Here is a 25,305-nt window from a genome sequence, read left to right as displayed (position 1 = left end):
TATTTATATATTATGAATAATCAAATTCAAAAATCGGTTATAAAATTCTTATTAATAAAAAGCTCTACGCTCTAAGCGTTTCTTCTTTAAGCCGGCTTAAATTTTATGATGATTTTCGACAACATAAGATATTTTCAGACATTATTTTACCGTAATTTGAAGCTTTCAATATGGATTTTGTGCCGTCTGATTTATTATTAAGTAGATTATTCGACTTTTCAAATATCCTTTACATCTTTAACAATCAAAAGGGTTTTTTTTAATTTCTATTTGTATAGTTTAAATATTGCTATCAATTTTTTGAACTTCCATTTAGCCAATTTAATATTTTATCAAAATTTGAGTGGACTTGTCTAAAAAAAAGACACGTATATATACGGTTGAATTGTCACGTTAATATAAGAACATTAATATTTGAATGAAAGTCTGAACTGGAAATCAGTAATACAATATTTAGGAGTAGGGTTCGATAAAAGAATGAGATGAGGAACTCACATTGAGGCAGCGAAATGCAAGGCGATGCGGGGTATATCCTAAATATACCCAACATTTAATCGCCATAGTTCCTTTTCAAGTTTAATAAAGTAAAAATATGATATCACGCGCTCATATTACCATTATTAACCTATGCTTCACTTGTGTGGAATATGTATGGAATAACTCCTCGAATACTAACCTTTCCAAGCTCCAAATAATACAAAATAAAACCCTAAAAATAATTTATAACACACCCATATATACTAATTTGAAAAAACTATATGCCACAAATAATATTCCGTTAGTTACAAACATTACTAACAAACTAATCAGTAGTTTCTATGGCGGAATCACTAATAACCATACTAACACACTTGTGAAGAGTCTCAGTGATTGCAACAAAATTTCTATACCTTTCAGGTATAAACACAGATTACCTCAATACAATCTGCTTTAGGTCGTCGACTTTAGAGAGTCTTTAATTTATATTATGTATTAGATGTATTAATAAGAATTTTAAATAGGTTTTTGAGCTATTTTTCCTATTATGCTGTGCATTAACATTAGAATAATATAATACTATGATTACTAACAAAATTAAATTGAAATTTTAAACTAGAAAATGATCATCAGATCAGTAGCTATTAAATTAGATATAAGATGTATTGTGAACATAATTTAGTAATAATAAAAGGCATTTAAAAATCAAAACAAAAAATAGAATAGACTAGTGTTAAGCATGTAATGCAGTGGTAAGCATATAATGCTAGTGGTAGGCATATAATGCTAGTGGTAAGCATATAATGCATATAAAAGGTGTAGTGTTACTTTTTTAGTCTAGGGAACATAAATTATACTTAAAATATAGCTTAATGTAAAAAAATATAATCAATATCAATTTATTTGGCAAGACTACGCCATGTTGAATTGAAGGGAACGTTCGCCAAGTATTTCACGAAACTTTACACGGGCATAATGAGACTTATTATTAGAAAAGTTTGTAGCGATGTAGTGGGGAAAAAAATTCAAGTCGACCCCATCGGCAGTCATCGATTTGAAATGACAAAAGTTTTTTAATTAACCTCACAATTGTCGGCGAAAAGTTTCGCCGGAGGCTGGATAAGTCGCCGGTTGTGTCTTCGGCAAACACTTGCATTGTTTAAAGACGCTTGCTTCTCTTCGTCGTGTCATTCGTCATCCTAATAGTTGGCAAGGATTTGAGGTTCTTTTGGAATAATAATAATAATAATGGAAATTTACGGAATTCGGGAATGTGACCCGAGGGGAGCGTTTCGAGCGTTCGGAAAAACCATTTTAAATAACTCTCTCCGACCGGGAAAATCTCACTCTTTTCGACAATATTGTACCGGCCTCGGGCACTTTGGGATTTATAACTTTTATCGAGTTCAATTTGACGATTTTGAGTGCTCGGTTCCATGCAGACTGTGCAAGTTATCCCAACTAGTTATAACCTTTACCGTGAGAGGCTAAAGTTTAGTAGGCTAACAAACAATGCACGTACAATACAAATATGTGTGCTTACATGGAACATTTCTCATATAAATAATAATTTTAACAGGTTTTTAAGCATTTTTTATAATTTGATGTAACCAATAATAATTTGATACAACCAATTACATGTAAATTTTATTACCAATATTAGAATAAGTCTAAATACAAGCAAAAAGAAAATTAAAAATGGAAAATGATCACTAGATCATAGGTCTATTACAATATACCTACATACATACATATATCAACAATAAAAAGCATTTAAAAACCAAACTGAAAAATGATAATATTTACATTCGTCAGAAGCTTTCAGGAATTAAAATAGAAATATTATAATAAGAGTAAATTTAGCGAAATTTATCAAGGGAATAAACAAAAGGATTTTAACAGAAGAATGACGATAAAATAAAACGTAGCACTGGAAAATAAAATCCAGAATAAAAAAGGGCGGTGGGATTTCATTTTTTTTACAGATTTAGTTACAATTATTATATAAATTTAACAAATCTGTGTATAGTCAAATATGTGCTATAAATATGTACTTTGTTTTTACAAACCTCCTTTACGTTTCACAGGAAAAAATTTGCCTCTTTTACGATCGTTTTCGTACTTTGCCATATTGCTCATTTTGGTCATCAATATAAATAAATGGATCCTCCGCCATAACGATAGAGATAAATATCGTTTAAGACACGTTTGAAGTTTGCAAATTTTAAATCTGGGTCACGTCTATGTAGTCTTTAGTTTATACATAGGTGGCGGTAGTAAAATAAAATTATTGGTATTTTTATTCAAAATAATAATTTATATATCTTAATATTATATACAAAACTAAAAAGAGGTTTGTTTTTAAAAAACTTTTTTTTATATACATACATATGTTTATACCAGAAAATGAATATGTACATATTAGGTTGATTAATAATTAATAATTTAGTTAATAGTATATACATACATATCAATTAACATCCACAGAGACATCTATGGTAAAATTTGTAAATTTGCAGCATTTTATACAATACAGCGAAATTCGAGATTGCTATTAAATTATGATATATAATGTATTTTTTTATATTTTTAATTTATATCTGGAAGGCCTAACAGGTCAGAAACGTTGTAAATTTGATACAAGTATTATTTGTATTATACAAAGTAAATACATAGCAATTAACATCCACAGAGATATCTATGGTCAAATTTGTAAACTTGCAGCATTTTATACAATACAGCAAAATTCGAGATTGCTAATAGCTCGAGATTTGTGAGAAAATGGGTAAGTCGACCAATTTTTTGGAACCGTTTCAATGAAAATCAGATAAATTGGCAAACTCTGACAGGAAAAGTTTGACCTGAAGTCACAAATCCAAGGTCTGGCCAACAATGTCATTGGAAATTATTACATCGAACAGATTCATTTTAAAATAATTCGAAATATAATCTGTTATACGTTAAATAAACAAAAATTTTAATTAAAAATATAAAATATACGTATATTAAATATTTAAGAGCTGAATATGACGTTTTTCAATAAATTATCATATTGTATTTAATTGGTCTAGTGGCTATAGGAAGTGGTCAGTAAACAAAACAAACAGTCATTAATTATAATCAAAAATCGGTTGTATGTATGTATGTACATATGTGTACATACATCAAATGTCGATTGACTAGTATGTTATATTAAACGGTCAGTTTAATTTGGTTCAAAATTGTAAATTTGGTACATAATCGAATGTTTATTTTGATATTGTTTTAACATTGGTCTCAAAATTTAGCCATCGTGAACATATTGAATTAAAAAATATCGCATTTACACTAGGAAGGATTCACAGAGGGAAATCCATATTTTGAATTATAATGTCGAATAAAATAAAATGGATTTCGATAGAAGTAGGAGTATTTCAAAAGAATTCCATTCCGCTTTCTGTCGACGTAAACTGACAGCTATCAATACATTCATTGTAATGCTCGACAGTCAAGTGACGTATTTATATATATTCTAACTATAGTCAGGCTAAAATATGCATATGTCCATTTTTAAAATGATTTTATTTTTTAAAAGAAAATCTAAAATCTAAAACAGCTTTGATTGGTTTATAATATATTTTTATTTATTTTATATCTTAAATGTAAATTTTCCTCTCTATGGGGGTAAATACTTGTGGGAGAGAAGTATAACGATGCCGTTGGAAACTTAGCGAAAGTAAACCTTTAGGGGAATATGAAGATATGTTACGGACAGGTAACGTTCAGGTCAGTAGAGTTTCACGACTCCTGAGAGACGTTGTTAGAGCACATCCAGTTACGTGGTTAAATTTATAACCGCATTGGAGCAATCCGTGATAATGATTTATTGTATTATGATTTATATTATTTTCCATTCTAGAAATAGAATAATACCACCGTATCGTTTTGCATTAAAAAATCAATGATTATTTTACCACCAAAATAATACACGTGTGATTTATGGTATCCGGACATTATATTAAAAATCCTTAAAATATATTATTTCTAATATATACTAGTGTTTTTACACGGCTTCGCTCGGCATTTGTAATATAAACCGCTTTAACATGGCCAATCTTATTAGTAAACATTTTATTAAGTTTATTTTAATAGTTTTATTTTATTTAAATTTATTTAAATATAAAATTTGTTCGATGACGTCACATATGTACGAATCAGCAATAGTAACATACAAAGTCTCTTTAAAAATAAAATATTTGATATTTTATTTTATTTTATTTTATTGTTACAATCAATATACACTCGTCATTACAGATCACTCCAATGTGACGAGTGTACGATAACGGTCAGAAATACAATAATACATATACAATCAGAATACATAGCAGATAACAATTAATCAGTACAGAAATAATAATCATTGAGACATCTATGGATTATTTTTAGATTTTTGTGTACAATTATTATTACAAATTTTATACATATAATAAACACGAAATTATAGAGATATCTATAGATTTCAGATTACTATGCATAATTTTTACAAATTATACACAGATTTTGTGACAATAGGAAATGATCTAATACCAACCTTCAGGAACCTTTTCAACAATGATCAGATAAAATTGGCAAACTCTGATAGAGAAACGATCGATTTGGAAAAAAAAAACCCCCAAAACCCCCAAACCTAACCAGTAGTTTGACGAGGACTCAAACCTTCGACCTCAGTGGTGCTAAATATATACGCTACCACTAAGCCAAAGTTCTGGCTAATATGTAGATATATATTAGAAATTATATATTTTAAGAGAAGTATGACACGAGAGTTACGAAATTGAAATGGGTGGCTCATGTAGCCAGAAGAACGGATAGTTAATGGATGAAATTAGAAAAATGCATGGAATGAGATGACAACAGATACGAATGGAAGCGTGTTGGAAAGACTTGCAAATCCAGCACTGGATAGCAAATGGCTATATATGATGATGAGATAGTTTTAAATTGAAAATTGTAGATTTTTAAAGTGGATGAAAAAAATATTCAAACGACCATATTTGAGTTTTATGAAAACGATATTTTTAAATAAAAAAATACCTACCGCCTTTGAATCAATATTATATTCTAGCAAATACGTTATGTGCCAAATATTTTCATATTAATGTTTAGCGGTTTTCACTTGGTTACACTGTTTGATGGAATGTCAAATTAAATTTTGCCTGTCACTTGACAATTCCGCGTTCGTGTAAATTTTATACGAATTTAAAAAAAAATCCTCTCTAATACAAAAAGCACACTTTCAACACCTGAATGTTTTCATTAAAAAAACTTTTTTTCAAGGTTTCAATTTTATTTTGGGTCTCCCAGATTTAACTTGCCTTTTTTCCCCCGCGTCATCGGAGAGAAGTTGTCAGTTTGATTTTTGTACAAAAATGTAGTTTTACGGTTCATTTAACCGAGATGTTTGAAGAGGATACGCGCACCATACTTTCAGAAACATATTTTCTTTTCAGATGACCCACTCGCTCTGAAAATGGGCCAAATTTTCAGCGCGTGTTTGTCTTCGTGTCAAACAGAAATATCGCGACATGTCAGTGACTGGAATGATTGATTTATTACACATAACAAAACAAGTGAGGCAACGAAATGTATAAAGTTTATTAAGTCTATCTCAGCTATTGAAAAGGCTTCGTATTCGAAAAGGTGAACTACACTTGAATTAGTAAAAAGCTTTCAATTACACTGAGCAACAAAAAATTGCATTTTTAAATTACCAGAGCAAAAACTAATAAATGCTTACAAAGTTTGGCCCACTAAATTTGAATGATTTTTGTTCGTTCGCGATCGTTTTCAAGATATGAGTATATACATATCAATTAACATCCACAGAGAAATCTATGGTAAAATTTGTAAATTTGCAGACTTTTATACAATACAGCGTATTAGAAAAGGTGAACTAGACTTGAATTAGTAAAAGACTTTCAATTACGCTGAGCAACAAAAAATCTTATTTTTGAGTTATCAGAGCGGAAACTATTAAATCTTTACTAAGTTTGACCCAATAAATTTGAATATGATAATGATTTTTGTTGGTTCACGATCGTTTACGAGATATGAGCGTTTAAAAAATGCGCAATTTTTACAGATTTTTGGCTTTTGCAGTCTTTAATTTAAAATCTAGTATTGTTGTGCCAAAAGTAAGTATTGAAATCAATTTTTAGATATTTTTTCTATAGATTGTAATTTTTTATTTTTTTAAAATACTTACCAGTAATTTTCTAGTGAATTTTAAAAAGAGGCTTGTAATAAAAAATATGCTTTTTTCCTACTATTTTTTTTCCGTAATACTATGAGATAATTTCGCTTATTTTTCCCTTTATCGCGATTATAAGGTTTTGTATTTAAATTCAATATTTTTTTTATTTTACCTGAGCTTACTAATTCAAGGGGTGAATAATTTTAATTTCCAAAATGAAATGTTTAAGGCTCATCGCCCATTCTTCGTCCGAGGAAGCGAGTGGGATGGAGTGATGCGCTGTCTATTTTTCATCACGCTCTTAAAGTTTTTATTTGTATGAGAGCTTAAACTCAATTAAAAATCATTTACGGTTCGAACTATATAGTACGTTTCGATTAAATAAAAAATTAAGACACAAAAAAACAAACCTCAAAAACGTGATACAGTGAAAATATATTAAATTAAATTATAAATTATCTCATAATATTACAAAAAAAAATGTGTAGAAAAAAAGCATGTTTTTGACTTAAATTTCGCTAGATAATCAATTATATGTATGTAATTTTTTGGTTTTTGCAGCCTGTAATTCAAAATCTAATATTGCTGTGCCGAAAGTGAGTATTGGTATCAATAGTTAGATATTTTCCTATTGATTGTGTTTTTTTACTTTACACTATGTACATATGTACATACGTAGTAACAATAGATGAAGTTTTGAGATCGTGCGAAAATTCGAACTCGAGATTTTGACTGATTTGAACTCAGAATCGATTACTGATCACGTTTTCATGATCTAGAAAAAATGTGAGTGTGTGTGTGTATCTGTGTGTCTGTGAATTTTGGAGATTTTTTGAACACTGTTCATCCTATCGAACTGAAATTCTTATCGACACGACGTAAATTTGTTTTCAAATTTTTAAGTTGACTGAAAATGGTACCTCCCTTATAGTGTCCTCTTTTTTTAAGTTTTTGAATTCAATTATCTTCCAAACCAAAGTGAATCGGATTAAAAAATTTTTACATGTAATAGAAATAATAATCTTTATAACCTTATATTTTTTATTATTGCTTTGAAATACTTCAAAAGCAATAAAAAAACACAAGCAATAGAATCAATAGAATCTAAATATTGATTCCAATACTCACTTTTGGCAAAGCAATATTATATTTTGAATTAAAGACTGCAAAAACCAAAAAAATCCGTAAAAAAACAACAAGTAAAAAAAACTGTAGTAAAAAATTAATGTATTTAATAAAACTGTAGTAATAAAATAATGTACTAAAATATAAATAAAATAAAAAGGCAATTTAAACAATATTTCAACAACAAATGTACAAATATGTGGGATTTCATGATTAATATTTCAATCAAAGAGTTTTCAATGATTGGGGTTTCAATCAAAATTATGATCCCGGCTTAAACTAATGTAATTAAATATAATATATTACTAAGAGGTTTGGGCCGATTTAAAATCATCACATACGTACATATATCATCACATGCGGTGTGGCAACACCCAAGACCGTTGGCTCAGCAAGCCTCCACAAAAATATAAATATTTATATATTAGAGATAACGAGAACCTATAAAGCAAATTTTATAAAATATATAGTGAAAAAAGAAAAAGTTATAGGTGTTTAAATAATTAAAATTTGACATCGAGATGGCAGGGTGAAAAGTAATAAAACTACAGATGTGAATGATGAATGTGACAGATAAACGTCACCATGTAATACGATGCAGTATTTTCGAGTCTAATGATATTTTTTTTCACCATCGTAATTGCGGATGATACCTTAACTTATATTGATGACCAAAATGAACAATATGGCAAAGTATAAAAACGATCGGATAAGAGATAAGAGATATAAAAAATGACCGCTTACACGAAAACCATGTGAAACGTATAAGAGGTTAGTAAAAATCATTGTCAAATTCGAATTAAGTAGGACAAATTTAGTAAGTTTTCACTCCGGTAATTAATTGTTGCTCAGTTCAATTTATGTATGATTATTTAAAATCTAAAATAAAACTATTGATATATTGATACTATACATGGCATTACTCAATTTGTACAAAAAATCTAAAAGCTCAACGCTATATATGTATAATAAACTGTGACGTAATATTATATATATAATACATTTCCACATTCAATTTCGTCGTTATGGCGCAAAGTTAAACGTAACGGCATTAGCGCAAATGACAAATTTTCCGACCCGTACCCCTAATAATGAAAAGAAAACGCATTTGTCGCTTTATGATTAATATTCTTTAGTCGCGTTGACTTTAACGATTCGACGGGCAGTTAAACAACGACTGCTCTGCAACACAAACACTCGCCGGAGATAAAATTTAAATTGTGCTATCGTGAAAAATGACGTAACTCGAATTTTCCATTAATTACGTCAGGGAGAGAAGGCGGAGGAAGCGGGGGGGGGGGGGAATTTTCCCTTTATTTTATTTAACGAGCGACGAAACGCAATCGAGCCGACGACACTGTCATTTATTAACACCACCGAACGGTGTCGTTTGATTTGCATACGACAACAATGAATTGGGTTATCTTTTCATTTATCATCTTCGGATACGTTCGAATGCCTCTGCCTAAAGTGAGCTGCCTCTCCAACCCCTCGTTTGGATGTATATTGTCTATTATACGCATTTATATGTACATAGTTAACCCGTTTGCGACGCAAACCTCTTCGGGTCTATGTAACGTCACACTCAATTTACGATCGATGATTATCGAATTACCTTCAGTCGAAGTTAATTTATTTCATATACATACATATGTAGGTATGTCTATCATTATTATACGCCTATACAGTAAAATAAATCATATAGAATAGATAAAGTTCAAATCTGAAAATCCCCTCTAATCAATAATAAAATATTTAGGAGTAACGCTCGATAAAATATTGAGATGGGAACCTCACATTGAGGCAACGAAATGCAAGGCGATGCGGGGTATATCACTATAGTTCTTTATCAACTCAAAATAAAATAAAATTATATCGCGCGCTCATATTACCATTATTAACCTATGCTTCACTTGTATGGAATAACGCCTCGAATACTTACCTTTCCATGCTTAAAATAATACAAAATAAATCCCTTAAAATAATTTATAATACACTTATATATACTAACTTGAAAAAACTGCATGCCATATATAATATTCCGTTTGTTACAGACATTACTAACAAACTAACGAATAGATTCTATGACAGAATCACTAATAACCATACTAACACACTTGTGAAGTGTTGTGATTACATTAAAATGTCTATACCCTTCAGGTATAAACACAGATTACCTAAACACAATCTACTTTAGATCTTCGGCTTTATAGAGTTTTTAATTAATATTATGTATTAGATGTATTATGAGCATTTATGAGAATTGTAAATAAGTTTTGAGCTATTTTTCCTATTATGCTGTACATTAACATTAACGACGACGACTCGGCCAAACGTGATACGAATGATGCGAAAAATTTCAATAAACCTAATTAGGATGCTTGTCGAACATTGTTTGTTTGCCGCCAAAAACGAGGTTAACATTGACAAGTTAAATGAAAAATCATATTTTTAAATATTGCGTGTACGTGTTTTAAAATATTTATATACGAAATCCTATTGTGATTGCTGACAAAGTTTATTTTATAATTATTATTTACATACCGGTCGCTTTAATTATATAATGTGAATAGGTTTTTGATATCTTTTTCCTATTACGCTGTACATATTAACAGTATAATAATATAATACTATGATTACTAACAGAATTAAATTAAAATTGTAAAATAGAAAATGATCAGTAGATCAGTAGCTATTAAAATATATATGGTATGTATTGTGAACATAATATAAAAAAATGTTCAAGAATTATATGCTTACCACTAGTCAAAAAAATATATAGAATTGACTAGTGGTAAGCATATAAAGCATGGAACAAAATGGTCACGGGTTCAAATTCCACTGGTTTCAGCTGGACAGGTGATTTACGACTCCAGGTTGATCGTTTCCTATCAGAGTTTGCCAATTTATCTGATTTTTATTGAAGCGGTCCCAACGAATCAGCAAGCTAACCCATTTTCTCGCAAATCTCGAATTTTCAACAATTTAACTGAATTACATAAAATGCTGAAAATTTACAAACTTGACCATACATACATGTCTCTGTGGATGTCAAATGATATTTATTTACTTTGTATAATACTAATAATACTTGTATCAAATGTTCAATGTTCCTGGCCAGGAAGGCGCATGTTGGTTACCTGTAAGCCCTTCCTAGTATAAATTAAAGAAATCATAATAATAAAAAATACGATTTGATGGAATAATAAAATATATGCTAAGATTTCAGATAAAATATAAAATATATGCTAAGAATGTCATGTGTTGTATGCGATATATTGATATGTTTTGTGCTGTTATGCGTTACTTTTCAGTGGTGCAAAACTATGTAAGTGGAACTTTTATATCTTAGAAGAACAAAAAAAATCTTCTAACTTAACATTTCGAGATAAGAAACAAACAGAACACAGCCACTGAAAGACTTGGAAAAATCCCAACCAAATTAGCCATTTACAGCCAGCACTGAATACAAAATTCAAACTGTAACGTAACCGACCCGTGCGTGTTTACACATACGTATACACTGTAATATACAGGTATAAAATAGCACACTAAAACTCCTACTATCCGATACTGCATCACACAAAACGATTCCAATAAAAGACGTTATCTAGCACGAACTCAGCGCACAACAAAAGCCGACATTTGTAAGCTAACGAATACAAATCGACCATACTATATACTAAATGTATCTGCAAGCTAGTACGAACGACCAGATCTGCAAATTACGAAAGACTATTCGGTCAATTGGTCCTCGAAACGTTATTCAAAGTCCTGGTTTTCCACATCATGTACCATCGAACAATGTACGAAACTTACTTGACTGGAAAATCATGACTGACTGACAGACTCCAGGTTGCACATTAGAGTGACGGGACTACGCAGATAATTCACCTAAATATATAGGTATGTTGATTATCTACATATGAGAATTAAACGTATGTGGAATTATTCAAAACGTGCTATAAATAGTTTTCTTTTGAAGTGTTTATTTAACGGTACAAAAGGGCACATTATGTAAATTCGTCTATTTGACTGTTTGCCTAGTGCGCATAATCGGCAAACATTTTGCATAGTTAACGAATTATTATGGTACTCTACATACATACATATAAACAGATGATACGTAATACAGGTTTATGTATATATATGTAAATATTTGGAGTTCGGTCTTTCGTGTCATGCGGGGAAGACGTGCTTCTGCGTTCTTCCCGCTATTACTCGCTTAAACCCGGCTATTGCACGAAATTTAATCTAAAAACTTAACCATCTAATCACTTATTTTACTAATTGCATCCTAGTATAATTTAAGTGTAAAAATAAACAGCAAATCAGTCGTAAAAAGCGGTTTTATATCAGTTATTTCGAAAAATTTTGTGCTAATTTTTGTGTCAAATCTGAGCAAAAGAATATACGAACGAGATACATCTCCTTACCTGAATACAAAAAAAGGGTCCTTCAGTCGGTCCCACAGAAGCAATAAATCTTCCACATAATTGCTTCCAGCCAAAAATCTTTAACGAACTTTACTTAATAAAATAATAGCAAACAGAAACGGTGTTTCCCAACTGTCTATCAGTTCTTTTTTATATTTAAATTATATTAAAGTAATTCGTGTAATTTTATATTCTTTACTAAAGTTATTATTAAAATATTAAATTGCAAACCGCACTCACATATATAAATCCGTTGTCTCCAAAGAGGCGTCTCACGATAAAGATCTGTAAAAAAGTAGTATAACAATTGCTAATCTATTATTATCATAACTAACTACTTTCACTTACAAAGTAACCCTGTTAAATGGCATGTAATAATTCATAAGTGATCCAAGTGATACCTAGGATGACTATCTGTCAAAGCTGACCACAGAGAAGAGTCTATGGCGGTAAGAACTCACTCCTTGAATGGAAATCTCTCTCAGGTACCGCCTTTTTCTCAACACATCTTGGATAAATGCGAGAAAAATAATATCCAAACCTCCAACAAGGTAAGAGTGACGATGGATGATAGCTTAGCTAATAGAAACCTGTATTTAGCCACGTACAATGTAAGAACGTTATCGAGTGAAGGAAGTGTGCTTGCATTAGAGAATGAATTAGAAAATATCAAATGGGATATAGTAGGACTTAGTGAAGTAAGACGAAAACAGCAAAACCAAATAATCCTAAAAAGTGGTAACTGTCTCTACTGGAGAGGGCTACCAAATGGTAGAATAGGAGGAGTAGGGTTTCTTATCAATAAGAGAATAGAAAGAAATATTATAGAAATAAGCGACATATCGGAACGTATATGCTATATAGTATTAAGAATCTCGAGCAGGTACACTTGTCAAATCTTCCAAGTGTACGCCCCCACATCTAGCCACCCAGACGAAGAAATAGAAGACTTCTACGAAAAAATACAGGACGCATACGATAATAGCCGTCACCACTTTAAAATAATCATGGGCGACTTTAACGCAAAAATAGGACAAAAGGCAAATACAGAAAGAGCAGTAGGCAATTTTGGTACCGGCCAAAGAAACGACAGAGGCGATCGCCTCATAGAATTCGCAGAACACAACAGGCTCTTTATCACTAATTCATTTTTCAGGAAAAACACCAACAATAAGTGGACTTGGGAGAGTCCTAAAGGAGACAGAAACGAGATCGATTTCATCCTAACAAATGCCCTGCACTCCGTTAAAGACGTTAGTGTTTTAAGTAAAGTAGATATAGGTAGCGATCACAGATTAGTCCGTGCCAAGATGGCCATTAATATAAATTGCGAACGAAGGAAATTAATAAAAGGATGCAGTAACTCTCCAGATTTCGCTCAACTAAGGTCTAGGAAAAAGGAATTCGAACTCGAACTTGGAAATCGATACGGGAAATTAAACCCAGAAGCAGACATCGAGGAATTGAACACTGTAATTAGTTCGGTTCTAACCTCAACAGGTAAGAAATTAGGTGGATTCAGGAAACAGATTAAATTAAGCAAAATTTCAGCGGAAACAAAAAACCTAATTAAGCATAAAAGGAATTTAGATAGGGATAATAATAAGCAAGAATACAATCTAGTAAATAAGGAAATTAAAAAGAGAATAGTCAGGGATGTCAGGGATTTTAACAGCAAGCTAATAGAAAATACCATTAAGAATAACCGTAGCCTGAAAAAGTGCAAACAGGATCTTTTCTTAGGCAAAAACCAAATGATCGCAATCAGATCAGAGAGCGGAGTAATAATTAGGAATAGAGAAGAAATCATAGACAGAGTTTACACGTTCTATGCAAAACTATACGAGAACGACAACGGCCAATTCCCCGCTCTGGAATCGACACACGGCCAAAGGGTTCCTGCAGTATTGCCTAGCGAAGTAGAGGCCGCGCTAAAAACTGCAAAGAACGGTAAAACCCCAGGGGAAGATAATATTCCCATTGACTTACTAAAATGTGGCGGCCCCCCCCTAATTAATATCTTAGCTAGGCTTTTCAGCAAATGCATCCAGAACCAAGCTATACCAGAAGGATGGAATAACGCAACTATCATTTTAATACACAAAAAAGGCGACAAAAGCGATATCAAGAACTACCGACCCATTAGTCTACTTTCAGCGGTCTACAAGCTCTTCACGAAGGTTATTACAGAAAGGCTGAAAAATATCCTCGACGAGAACCAACCTATAGAGCAGGCAGGGTTTAGGGCAAATTTCAGCACAATGGACCACCTCCAAGTAGTTGGCGAACTAATCGAGCGCGCCAACGAATATCAACGGCCATTGTGCCTAGGTTTCGTCGATTATGAGAAAGCCTTCGATACAGTTAGTCATAATGCAGTACTTAACGCTCTAAAAACACAGGGAGTGCCGGAACCCTATGTGGGACTGTTAGCTGCAATATATAAGAATGCCACAGCTTCGGTTAAAATTTTTTCAGGTACAGATAGATTTAGCATAGGAAAAGGAGTAAGACAAGGAGATACAATCTCGCCCAAGTTATTCAATGCGGTGCTTGAGGGAGTTTTCAGGAAATTGGATTGGGATACAGCCGGAGTAAGCATCAATGGTCGCTTTTTGAGTCACCTTCGGTTCGCAGACGATATAGTTTTAGTAGCTCGTGATTCAGCTGACCTACTTATCAGACTAACACAGCTGGACAGGGAAAGTAGAAAAGTAGAATTAAAAATTAACGTAGATAAGACTAAACTAATGTTCAATAGTTATTGCATGCCTGATAGCATCCCCTTAGATGATAAACCAGTAGAAGTAGTAAATAATTATTTATATTTAGGTCAAATAATTGACATGTCTGGTAGTAAAAATGAAGAGATAAAGAGACGTATGAAATTAGGGTGGAGTGCATTTGGACGGATGAATGCTGTTTTTAAATCAAAAATGCCACTCTGCCTGAAGAAAAGGATCTTTGATCAATGCGTTTTGCCAGTGATGACGTATGAATGTGAAACTTGGACACTGAACGCCAAGATGCAAAATAAAATCCAATGCACTCAAAGAAGTATGGAACGCTGTATGCTTGGCATAACGAGGAAAGACAGGAAGCGGAACACGTGGGTGAGAAATATGACAAGGGTAGTGGACATAGTGGATAGAGTGAAGAGATTGAAATGGCAATGGGCGGGTCACGTAGCTAGGAGGATGGACGAAAGGTGGACAAAAGAAGTGCTTGAATGGTACCCGAGAGAAGGCAAAAGAGTAAAAGGAAGACCGCAAGGAAGATGGGTGAACGAAATTAGGAAAATGTGCGGAATGAGATGGATGAGTGTTGCGCAAAACAGAGACGAGTGGAAGCGTGTTGGAGAGGCCTTCATCCAGCAGTGGATGGCGAATGGCTGTAAATGATGATGATGATGATGATGATGTAAATATTTATTTTTATCAATCAATATTGTACAATCGCTACAATGCGATGAATGTACTATACATATGTATATACAGATCAAGAAATATGAATTACATAAATTCATAATTATTATTTATTTACATATTAACCACAGTGACGTTACAGAATGCTCTAACGCGTCACTGTAACCAGACATATAAGCATAATACAAATACTATACATATGTATATAAGAAAATTTGTGAGACATCTATTTTATAGATAATACATTTTTTAAATCATATTAAAATAGTGGTGACATAGTGGGTAGGATGGTTTTTCCCAATTTGACAGAGGAACCGTTTCAACAATGAAATCATATAAATTGGCAAAATCTATTAGGAAACGATCGACTTAGAGTCACAAATTTCCAAGTCTGACCAGCAGTATTAAAGATTATACTCAGAATACATTATTTTCAATTATTAACAGCTCACGCGATCAAACCCGGTGACCTCTCGGTGTTTAGTTTCAACGCAACAACCGAGCCACGCTGTTTTATATATTATATATGTTTACATTAAACACTATATCAATAGCCAAACCTTGTACAGTAGTACAATTTTCTTTTAGTTATTTAGACAAGGAAATAAAATCAATGTATACGGAGACGTCTATGGAGAAATTGGCAGCATTTATAAAACCAGCGAAACATTGAGATACTGAATCACTCAAAATTATAAAATCAGATAAATTGGCAAACTCTAAAAGAAAACGATCGACTTGGAGTCACAAACCAAGGTCTGTGCGGTTAAAGCAACCAGTTGGACTCGAACCTGTGACCACTCTGGTCGAAAGCATTAGTCCACGCTGCTGGTTATACACTAAGCTATGTACATATACCAAATTTGATGATTCAAAGTTTATTAAATGCTCTGGAATTGCACTTGCTCGGCCTTGCTCAGGCGTTTTTATATGAAAACCCTTTGATTTGAACCTCTGAGCCCTTTTAGAACTTAGTGATAGTCCATGTTAGGAGACCATGAGATAGTATATCAAATTTGACTTTCATTCTTCATGTACGTCACTGTTAAAACACTGCCAAAAATAATATTTTTAAACGCAAAACATTGTATTTAATTAGTGTTTTGCCAGATATTTATCGAAATGAAGAAAAATGGACTTACACAATTTTTAATTATAACGGCTCAATTATGCTAAAAAATAAACAAGAATACTACCCGCTAACCATTTTTAGGTAGAATTGAAAATAATGCATTGAACATGGGTCGTCTAATCCGTGTCAATGTTTATAAATACTGGTTTACAACGGAATTTCTGAATTTATAACCATAGCAGAATTTCTCGATGGAAATCCCTAACTGCTGAGTATTTAAGATTGTGGTTTGGCATTTAGATTGTGAGCATTACAATTTAACAACAATGGAGAATATGGAACTAGTTTTGGCCAAATACATTCAATTGGACAAATACATTCATACCAGCAGCGTGGCTCAGTCGTTAAGCTTCTGCTTAACACTGAGAGGCGCCGAGTTCGATCCCTTGAGCTGACCTCGATTGAAAATAATTTTTCTGAGTATATCTGTAATGCTGCTGGTCAGACCAGGATTTGTGACTCCTGGTTGATCGTTTCCTATCAGAGTTTGCCAATTTTCTCTGATTTCATTGTTGAAACGATTCCCGATTAAAAATTGGCTAAAAATCCTTCCTACCCACTATGTCACCACTATTTGAGTATGATTAATGTAAATATTACAATAAAAATGTATGTACAATTCATAGATGTCTCGTTAATTGTCGAGTTTAAGTCAGTGTCTCGTAATTTAGCGACTTATATAATAAAAAAATGCTGTATTGTTTGTAATTTGACCAGGAAGGCGCATTGGGGTTTACCTGTAATGCCTTCCTGGTATGAAATAAAATAAAAATAAAATAAAAAAAAATTAAAAATTAATAGACTTCTTTTGTTTATCTTATATTGTTGCAAGATATATTAGAGATTCTAAACACACCTTTACAAAACTCGAAATCCTCGGCGGTAGCTATATAGGGTTTGTTTGGATTAGCTACAATGTTTATACCTGCTTTCTATTTGATTTATAAATAATTCTAGTTGGAAATGTTGACGAAATTTTCAGCGTGGCTGGCTTTCAAAACAAAAGACGTCAGCACTCAAAGGGTTAAGCTGGTTAAATATGAATCAAATTTTAAAATTAATGACATATTTAGTATGCAAGTACGATTGTTTGACTGCATCAATAAGTTAGCATAATACGGTTGAATGCATTCAAAATCATACATCTCCCGTCTGAGCTACATATGTATATACATATACAGGTTTGGAGTGTTATTATGATGAAAAACATACATAAAACAGCAGTTGTCACGTAGATCATGAAAACATTCCAACTTGCGATGCAAAACAGTCTACCACACGTACACGAGTAGTGGGCAGGTGGGGTGGGTGGGTGGGTTTACCTGGGGTGTTGGACAACCAAGCGGGGGCGCAGGCTGCGGGTCCGAGCCCCGACCTTTGCCTGGCTAGGAGTCTCACAGTCAGGGCATACGTCAGCAACATCACGCCCAGGGGGATGTAGAACGAGACGATGGACCCAATCAGCTTGTACAGAGGGTCTGGTATCTGACACGTACCCCCTATCACCACCGACTCCACGTCCTAGAACAACACAACAAAACACGTTTAAAACTTCCAACATCTCGCTCGAGTCACATGCATATGTGCAAACAAATTTATATTAGAAAAATTAACGTTCGATAGAAGAATGAGATGGGCACCTTACATTGAGGCAGCGAAATACAAGGCGATGCAGGGTATATCCTTAATATACCCAATATTCAATCGCCCTAGTTCTTTATCAATTCAAAATAAAATAAAATTATATCGTGCGCTCTTATTACCATTATTAACCTATGCTTCACCTGTATGGAATAACTCCTCGAATAGTAACCTTTCCAAGCTCCAAATAATAGAAAATAAATCACTAAAAATAATTTATAATACACCCATATATACTAACTTGAAAAAACTGCATGCCATAAATAATATTAAGTTAGTCACTGACATTATTAACAAACTAACCAGTAGATTCTATGACAGAATCACTAATTACCATACTAACACACTTGTGAAGAGGCTCGGTGATTACAACAAAATGTCTATACCCTTCAGGTATAAACACAGGTTACCTAAACATAATCTGCTTTAGATCGTCGACTTTAGAGAGTCTTTAATTAATATTAAGTATTAGATGTATTATGAGTATTTATAAGAATTGTAAATAGGTTTTTGAGCTCTTTTTTCTACTATTCTGTACATTAACATTAGAATAATATTACTAATAAAATAAAATTAAAATTGTAAAATAGAAAATGATCAGTAGATCAGTAGCTATTAAAATATATATAAGATGTATTGTGAAGTATTCTTTGGTATATTTTAAATGGACACATTCATATTTATTTATTTACATATTAGCCACAGGGACATTGCAGAGTAATCTAACGCATCACTGTGATCAGACTACAAATACTATATATATAAGAAAATTAGCAACCACTGAGTTATGTAACTAGTTAAATAGAAGTTAAATAAATACTTTTAACTGATTAACGATAATTTAAAGCTGCCGTTTTGTCAGAAACTCTCATACAGAGTGCGTGTTAAGAAGTGTGATCGGATTATAATGTTAACCCTTAAAAGTCGATGAGGTTGATGAAAATATAATAAGATTAAAGTACTATGGCAAAAATTATCACACGGCAACGTTCAGGGCGGCGATTTAAATCCATTAATAATTTAATGCAATCGGAAATAACAATAGTGCTATTTACGTATATGAGGGTATATATTATATTATATTTTAGCTGCCAAATTAATTTTTATAAATTCCATAGGATATTTAGCATAGAAAAGGTAATTATATGTTATATATGAAGTTGATTAGAACAAGGATGAATTTTTACAAGGCCTCTTTAAAATTCATAATATGAATCAATTGGTTTGGTGACTTACATATTATACCTATATAATCAGTCTGCAATATTGTGTCAAAGTTATGTGAAATATGTACATATGAAGTATGCAGGGATATGAATTGTTTATAATAAATGAAACATTGAGAAATAATTTAAATAAACAGTTTTCTACCCAAAAAATAGCATAATAATAATAAAATTCACGTATAAATATAGCGTATATTATAGTTTTAAAAGTGATTAAAATAAAATTGCATATCTCTTACAGTTTTATACGTTAAACCTTAATTTTTTGGTGGCTTTTAAAATTAAAATTTAATTTTAAGTATGTATGTATATCTTATATATGTACATATGTTTACACTGTCCAAAGGTTCAAATTAGTTTAATTTAATATCAATATTATTATATATTAAATGCTGAATTTTTAATCTCTTACGGGTTAATAATACGTTCAAACAAACGCGGACGTGCCGGTTCCAAAATCGCTGAGCTAATATTATTATAATACATACATATATACATATTATATATCTCGAAAATAGTCAATATTTGTTTTTTTGCATTATATTTTTATTGAAAAAACACATCCTCTATGAAACGAATCGGTGATTTCAAAGGTATTTTGTTAGTAATTTAAGTTATTGAAAAACAATCGACTATGAGACGATAATCAAGAGGTTTTCTATAAACAGAAAATAAATAATTTTAATGTAAAATATGTATGTTTGTATTAAGGAGACAATTACCGGTTAACAGGTTACCAGAAATTAAAATCTCGGTAATTTGTAGGTTGTTTTAATACTTTTACCGATAAATCCCCACAACTTATTCAGTGCATTTTATCACATTCCTCTCGTTTATTTTATCTTCTGGCAACACTAGTCTACCTCATTGCTTCATTCAGGAAAAAAAGTACAATAATGAAAACAATGATAGAACTTATATAACTGATTTACAAAGAATCTATCAGTTTCAGATTACGATGATGATTTTGCAATCGTTGTATAACGTTAAGTGTTCCCTGTCTTAAAATCTTCCGATGCTTTGAAACTTTGCCATTTTACGAAATTTGGCCTCCAGTAGAGATTTCAATTGTTTTCACTTACTCAATATAATCGTAATATAATGAAATATAATCGTAATATATGTACATGTTTAAAAATTCAAAAAATCTCGAGACGATGACAGCTCTCGACAACGTAAAGCGATCTGAAGAATGAATGAAATATTGTTTGATCGATTACCGAAGTAAACCTAAAATCAACCTTGTAAAAGCTTATTGTAAAAAACTAAATGTATGTAAGCTTATTGTAAATCATATTAACAATTAGATACAACATAACTTCTTATTGAATACTTATCTCGCAGATAAAACTCAGTGAAGTATCTCTTCACTGAGTTTTATCTACTTTTAGCCGTAAAATGTCAGATCTGACATATTTTGCAAAAAATCAATATATATCGCGTATTACATTACATGAAGCTAGACGCCAAATTTGAAATTTATATATAGATATGAGAGTTTAAACAATAAATATTTAAATATTAGAGATAACGAGAACCTATAGAGCAAATTTTATAAAATATAGAGTGAATTATAGGCGTTTAAACAATTAAAATCTGATATGGCCATATCACGGCGAAAAGGTTGAAGATAGATTATAGTATGTAGCTTGCCGTCACCATGGTCATAGACGTCACCGTACCCGAAATTGTGGATATTTGATGCGCATTGTATACGATATTTTATCTCCAACGTAATGGCAGACGATACATTAACGTATATTGATGACCAAAATGAGCAATATGGCAAAGTATGAAAACGATCGAATAAGAGATAAGAGATATAAAAAACTACCACTAACACGAAAACCATGTGAACTGTATAATAGGTATGTAAAAAAGGAGTTTATTTTATGAGATTGAAAAATCTGATAATTTACCGGTAATTGGTAAAAAACTTATCGAATTATCAGTAAACGGGAACTACGGTTAATTGAACTCCCTAGTACATATGTAAATATACATATAGTACAAACATATGTATATATGTATTTAACAATTGAATGACATGACAATAAATGCGAGCTTTTTATTAAAAATAAATACAACTTTGAAATTGAATCTTGTTTTCATGTTTACATCATTTGAAGTTTATTATAATATTGAATCACTTGTTCAAACAAACAGTTTAAAGTCTTCATTCATAAAGTAATAATATTTTTATGTTATAATTTGAATGAAAACTTATCCAGCTTCAATTCAATTTAAGAACATCAATAAATACAATTGTAAAGAACTTAAATATCATACGCAAAAATATGGTAAAAAGCCTCTGAAGAAAAATACTAAATATATATACATATATAAAGTTGACGATCGAACGAGAATGATATACAAATTTAGTACGTGCCATATTACGGATTTCAATCATATATATTTCAAATTTATATGCAAAAAATCGACGATTTCAATTCAAGATCTGTATAAAATATGACTCTTACGTATATTTTTTTCTTTCATTCAAGCATGCTTGTATAGCGTTATTTTGATGTATTTTCGCGGATGGGCCGGTCGGTCTCGGGTCCTCTGGACCGACTTCCTCATATTTAAGGAAAATCCCTTCCGCAACGTTTTTTTTTTATTATTTTTCTTCAACGACCTTTAAGTATGTCGGATAAAAAATGAGGGTATTTTTTAGACAAGAAAAATCCACATTTCCACTTAAAACGAGTACGTGATGGAATAAACGGCCCATAAGACACTGCTGAAAGATGTCTAACTTTTTTTTTCTTCCCTTCGACGATTTGTAAACGCATTTCGTCACAAAAACTTCTACCTACATATATAAATAAACATACGTACATGTATATGTATGTTTGCTTAAAGTGAGCCGTCTGAAAAATCGCACGTGCGCTTTCAGCCGGAAGTAATTTGCACACACATACGCAGTGTAACATTTTCGTTCATAAAAAAACGTACAAATGTAAATCGAGATAATTTTTAAATATTACGCTTTGCTATATATGTATGTACATTTCGAGCGGTTCAATATGATGCCGATTTATTTGCTTTGATAAGATGTAAATATTTAATACGTACCTTAGAATACATCAAGCTGAGCGGTAAGCTCATGGCAGTCGACAGCAACCAAACGAAGAGTATTTTCAGTGTAACTCTTCTTTTCGTTTTATTCCTGCCGAATCTCATGGGATAGCTCAAAGACAGGTATCTGTCTACGCTGATAGTGCAAAGGTGCATTATGGAGGCTGTGCAAAGAAGTACGTCTAGGCAAATCCAGGCGAGGCAGGCCACCGCAGGTAATGGGAAATATCCTGAAAATATGGAAAAACACACATGAGTACATCGTATGAATAGGGTAATCTTGAAAACATATATTATATATGCATACATATATTTCAGGAAAATATTTCAATTTGTATGAAAGCAGTACATTATAATAACGCAGTAGTATAATAAATATGGAGACATGTACATCAAGACACAAAGAGTATGATAAATACATATAATACATTAAACGTTTCAATCATTTATTATTTTATATATGTATATTTTATTTTATTTTTAAAAAATCAATACCACAGAGACTTGGCAGGTTGCCCCAATGCGTCAATGTTATTATAAACAAATAATAAAAATCATAAAAAAAACATCATAAATAATAATAAAATCATAAATAAATAAAAAACATCATTAAAATCAAGTAAGAAATATGTACACAAAATAAAAACAAAGAAATAAGCTTGAAAAATTATATCGTGTTATTTAGGATGTGTTCCACCAACTCAACATAACTGGCATCGAAGAGGTCCAAGTGTGCCAGTAAGTTAAGGAGTCGAACAGCTCTCGAGAGGGGGGAGTTCATGAGCACGTTTGATTTAGCCCTAATTGGCAAAAATATATCATGTTTTCGTAAAACTATTTGATTTTCCGGGGCCCAGAATTTAAGTCTCTCCAGGATAGCGGGATTGTGAATCTCTCCTCTAAGTAATTTTACGAAATGTTTCCCAAGAAATAAATCTCTTCTCTTTGCCAGGGAGTTGAAACCCAAAGATCCCAGGACAAAGGCACTAGGGAACAGATATGGATAAAATCCAAATGTCTTCAGATATAAAAAATCTAAGGAATTTCCTTTGGACTCGTTCCAACATTAGAGAGTAACGAAGTTGATAGGGAGACCATATAATGGAGCCAAACTCGAGCACACTGCGAATTAAAGTACAATATATGTATGTATATGTAGGGCTTCCAAGCCGGTTTAAACCAAAACCAAGAAGCTGGCTTTTTGAACATTTTTCAAAAAATAGAAAACCGGCTTTTTTAGCTCAATCAACCAGCTTTTTAAGTTTTTCTTTAATTAATGTTTTTTTCTTCAAAACTAACAATTATGAATATAAAATTGCTATGAAAGTGTATATCCAAACTTTCTTCTTGAATAGGTGTATATTTCTTTGAACAACAAAAAAAGGTACAGCACTTAGCGGTGGCTTTTAGATTTAGCTATGCACGAAGACCAGGGGTCATAAACCGATAAAATATTAATATTAATATTAATAACCTACACAAGGCCTTTCAAAATTTCGGCAAATTGGATCTTCCATAATTTGTATTTTATGCTTGCTCAGGTATAAAAGTATAGAAAATGTTATCGTAAGTAAGAATTCGTTGTTTTAGCACAGATGTGTAAAATAACTTTGAAAGATGGAAATATTTCATATTTAATTACGTTTTCGAACACAAATTCATCTCAGCAGTGTTCTTATTCAAGATTCCACGATTACAGTTTTTCTACGAGGTAAAACATTATTTTTTTAATATATTTTTGATAGTAGCTTATTTAAATCATTTAATTGTTTGTGCGCATTCAGGATCTACCATTTGACGGCTGTTATATACAATATAATACAAATTTTATTATTTGTAATAATAATCTATAATAATGCTCATATGAAATTTATGAAAGTTCATAATGTTTATAACTCAATTTAATATATAAGCAATTTTTTTTATTTGCATAATATAATATGTACATATATTTACAATTTTTTTTTCTTTAATGCTGCTGGTCGGACTTGGAAATTTGTGACTCCAAGTCGATCGTTTCCTACCAGAATTTGCCAATTTATCTGATTTTATTGTTGAAACGGTTCCTCCATCAAATTGGGAAAAACTATCCTACCCACTATGTCACCACTATTTGAATATTATGTCAAAAATGCATTATCTATAACATACATAGATGTCTCGCTAATTTTAGAGTATTTTGCAATGTAACTGTGGCTAATATGTAAATAAATAATTAGTATGTATTTATATAATTGATATTTCTTGATCTGTAGAGTATACTCGACGCATTGTAGTGATTGTTTAAGATTGATTGATTTCTGTAAAATTGACATCTCCTCTCCAATCTCTCTTGCAAATCTCAAGTTATATAGCGTCTTGCGGTTCGACGATTTGTATAATAAAATGCTCCAAAAAGTTCTCCATAGATGTCTCTGTGGATCATGTTTGTATGAATTCGTACCGAATAAATACTTTTATTGATCGTATTGTATAAATGATTGCAATGCTGCTTTCCAAAGTTTGACGATAGATGTCGTATATTATGTAA

General features: G+C 31.8%; 2 protein-coding genes across 2 annotated transcripts in view; both read right to left on the bottom strand.

Moving 5' to 3' along the window:
- LOC143919204 (uncharacterized) overlaps window positions 1-25,305 on the bottom strand; it is a 740,296-nt gene that overhangs the window by 366,745 nt on the left and 348,246 nt on the right. The gene's annotated exons all lie outside the window — the stretch shown is intronic.
- The window catches only part of 5-HT2B (5-hydroxytryptamine receptor 2B), a 151,355-nt gene that overhangs the window by 56,223 nt on the left and 69,827 nt on the right, over window positions 1-25,305 (bottom strand). The window contains exons 2-3 of the mRNA XM_077441469.1: window positions 22,773-23,005; window positions 18,164-18,348 (exon numbers count right to left, since the gene is read on the bottom strand). Coding sequence (XP_077297595.1) covers window positions 18,164-18,348; window positions 22,773-23,005 — 418 coding nt within the window. The remainder of the gene's footprint in view (window positions 1-18,163; window positions 18,349-22,772; window positions 23,006-25,305) is intronic.

Source organism: Arctopsyche grandis, chromosome 11, assembly GCF_051622035.1.
Source record: "Arctopsyche grandis isolate Sample6627 chromosome 11, ASM5162203v2, whole genome shotgun sequence".
NCBI lineage: Eukaryota > Metazoa > Arthropoda > Insecta > Trichoptera > Hydropsychidae > Arctopsyche > Arctopsyche grandis.
This window is presented reverse-complemented; position numbering and strand designations above follow the sequence as displayed.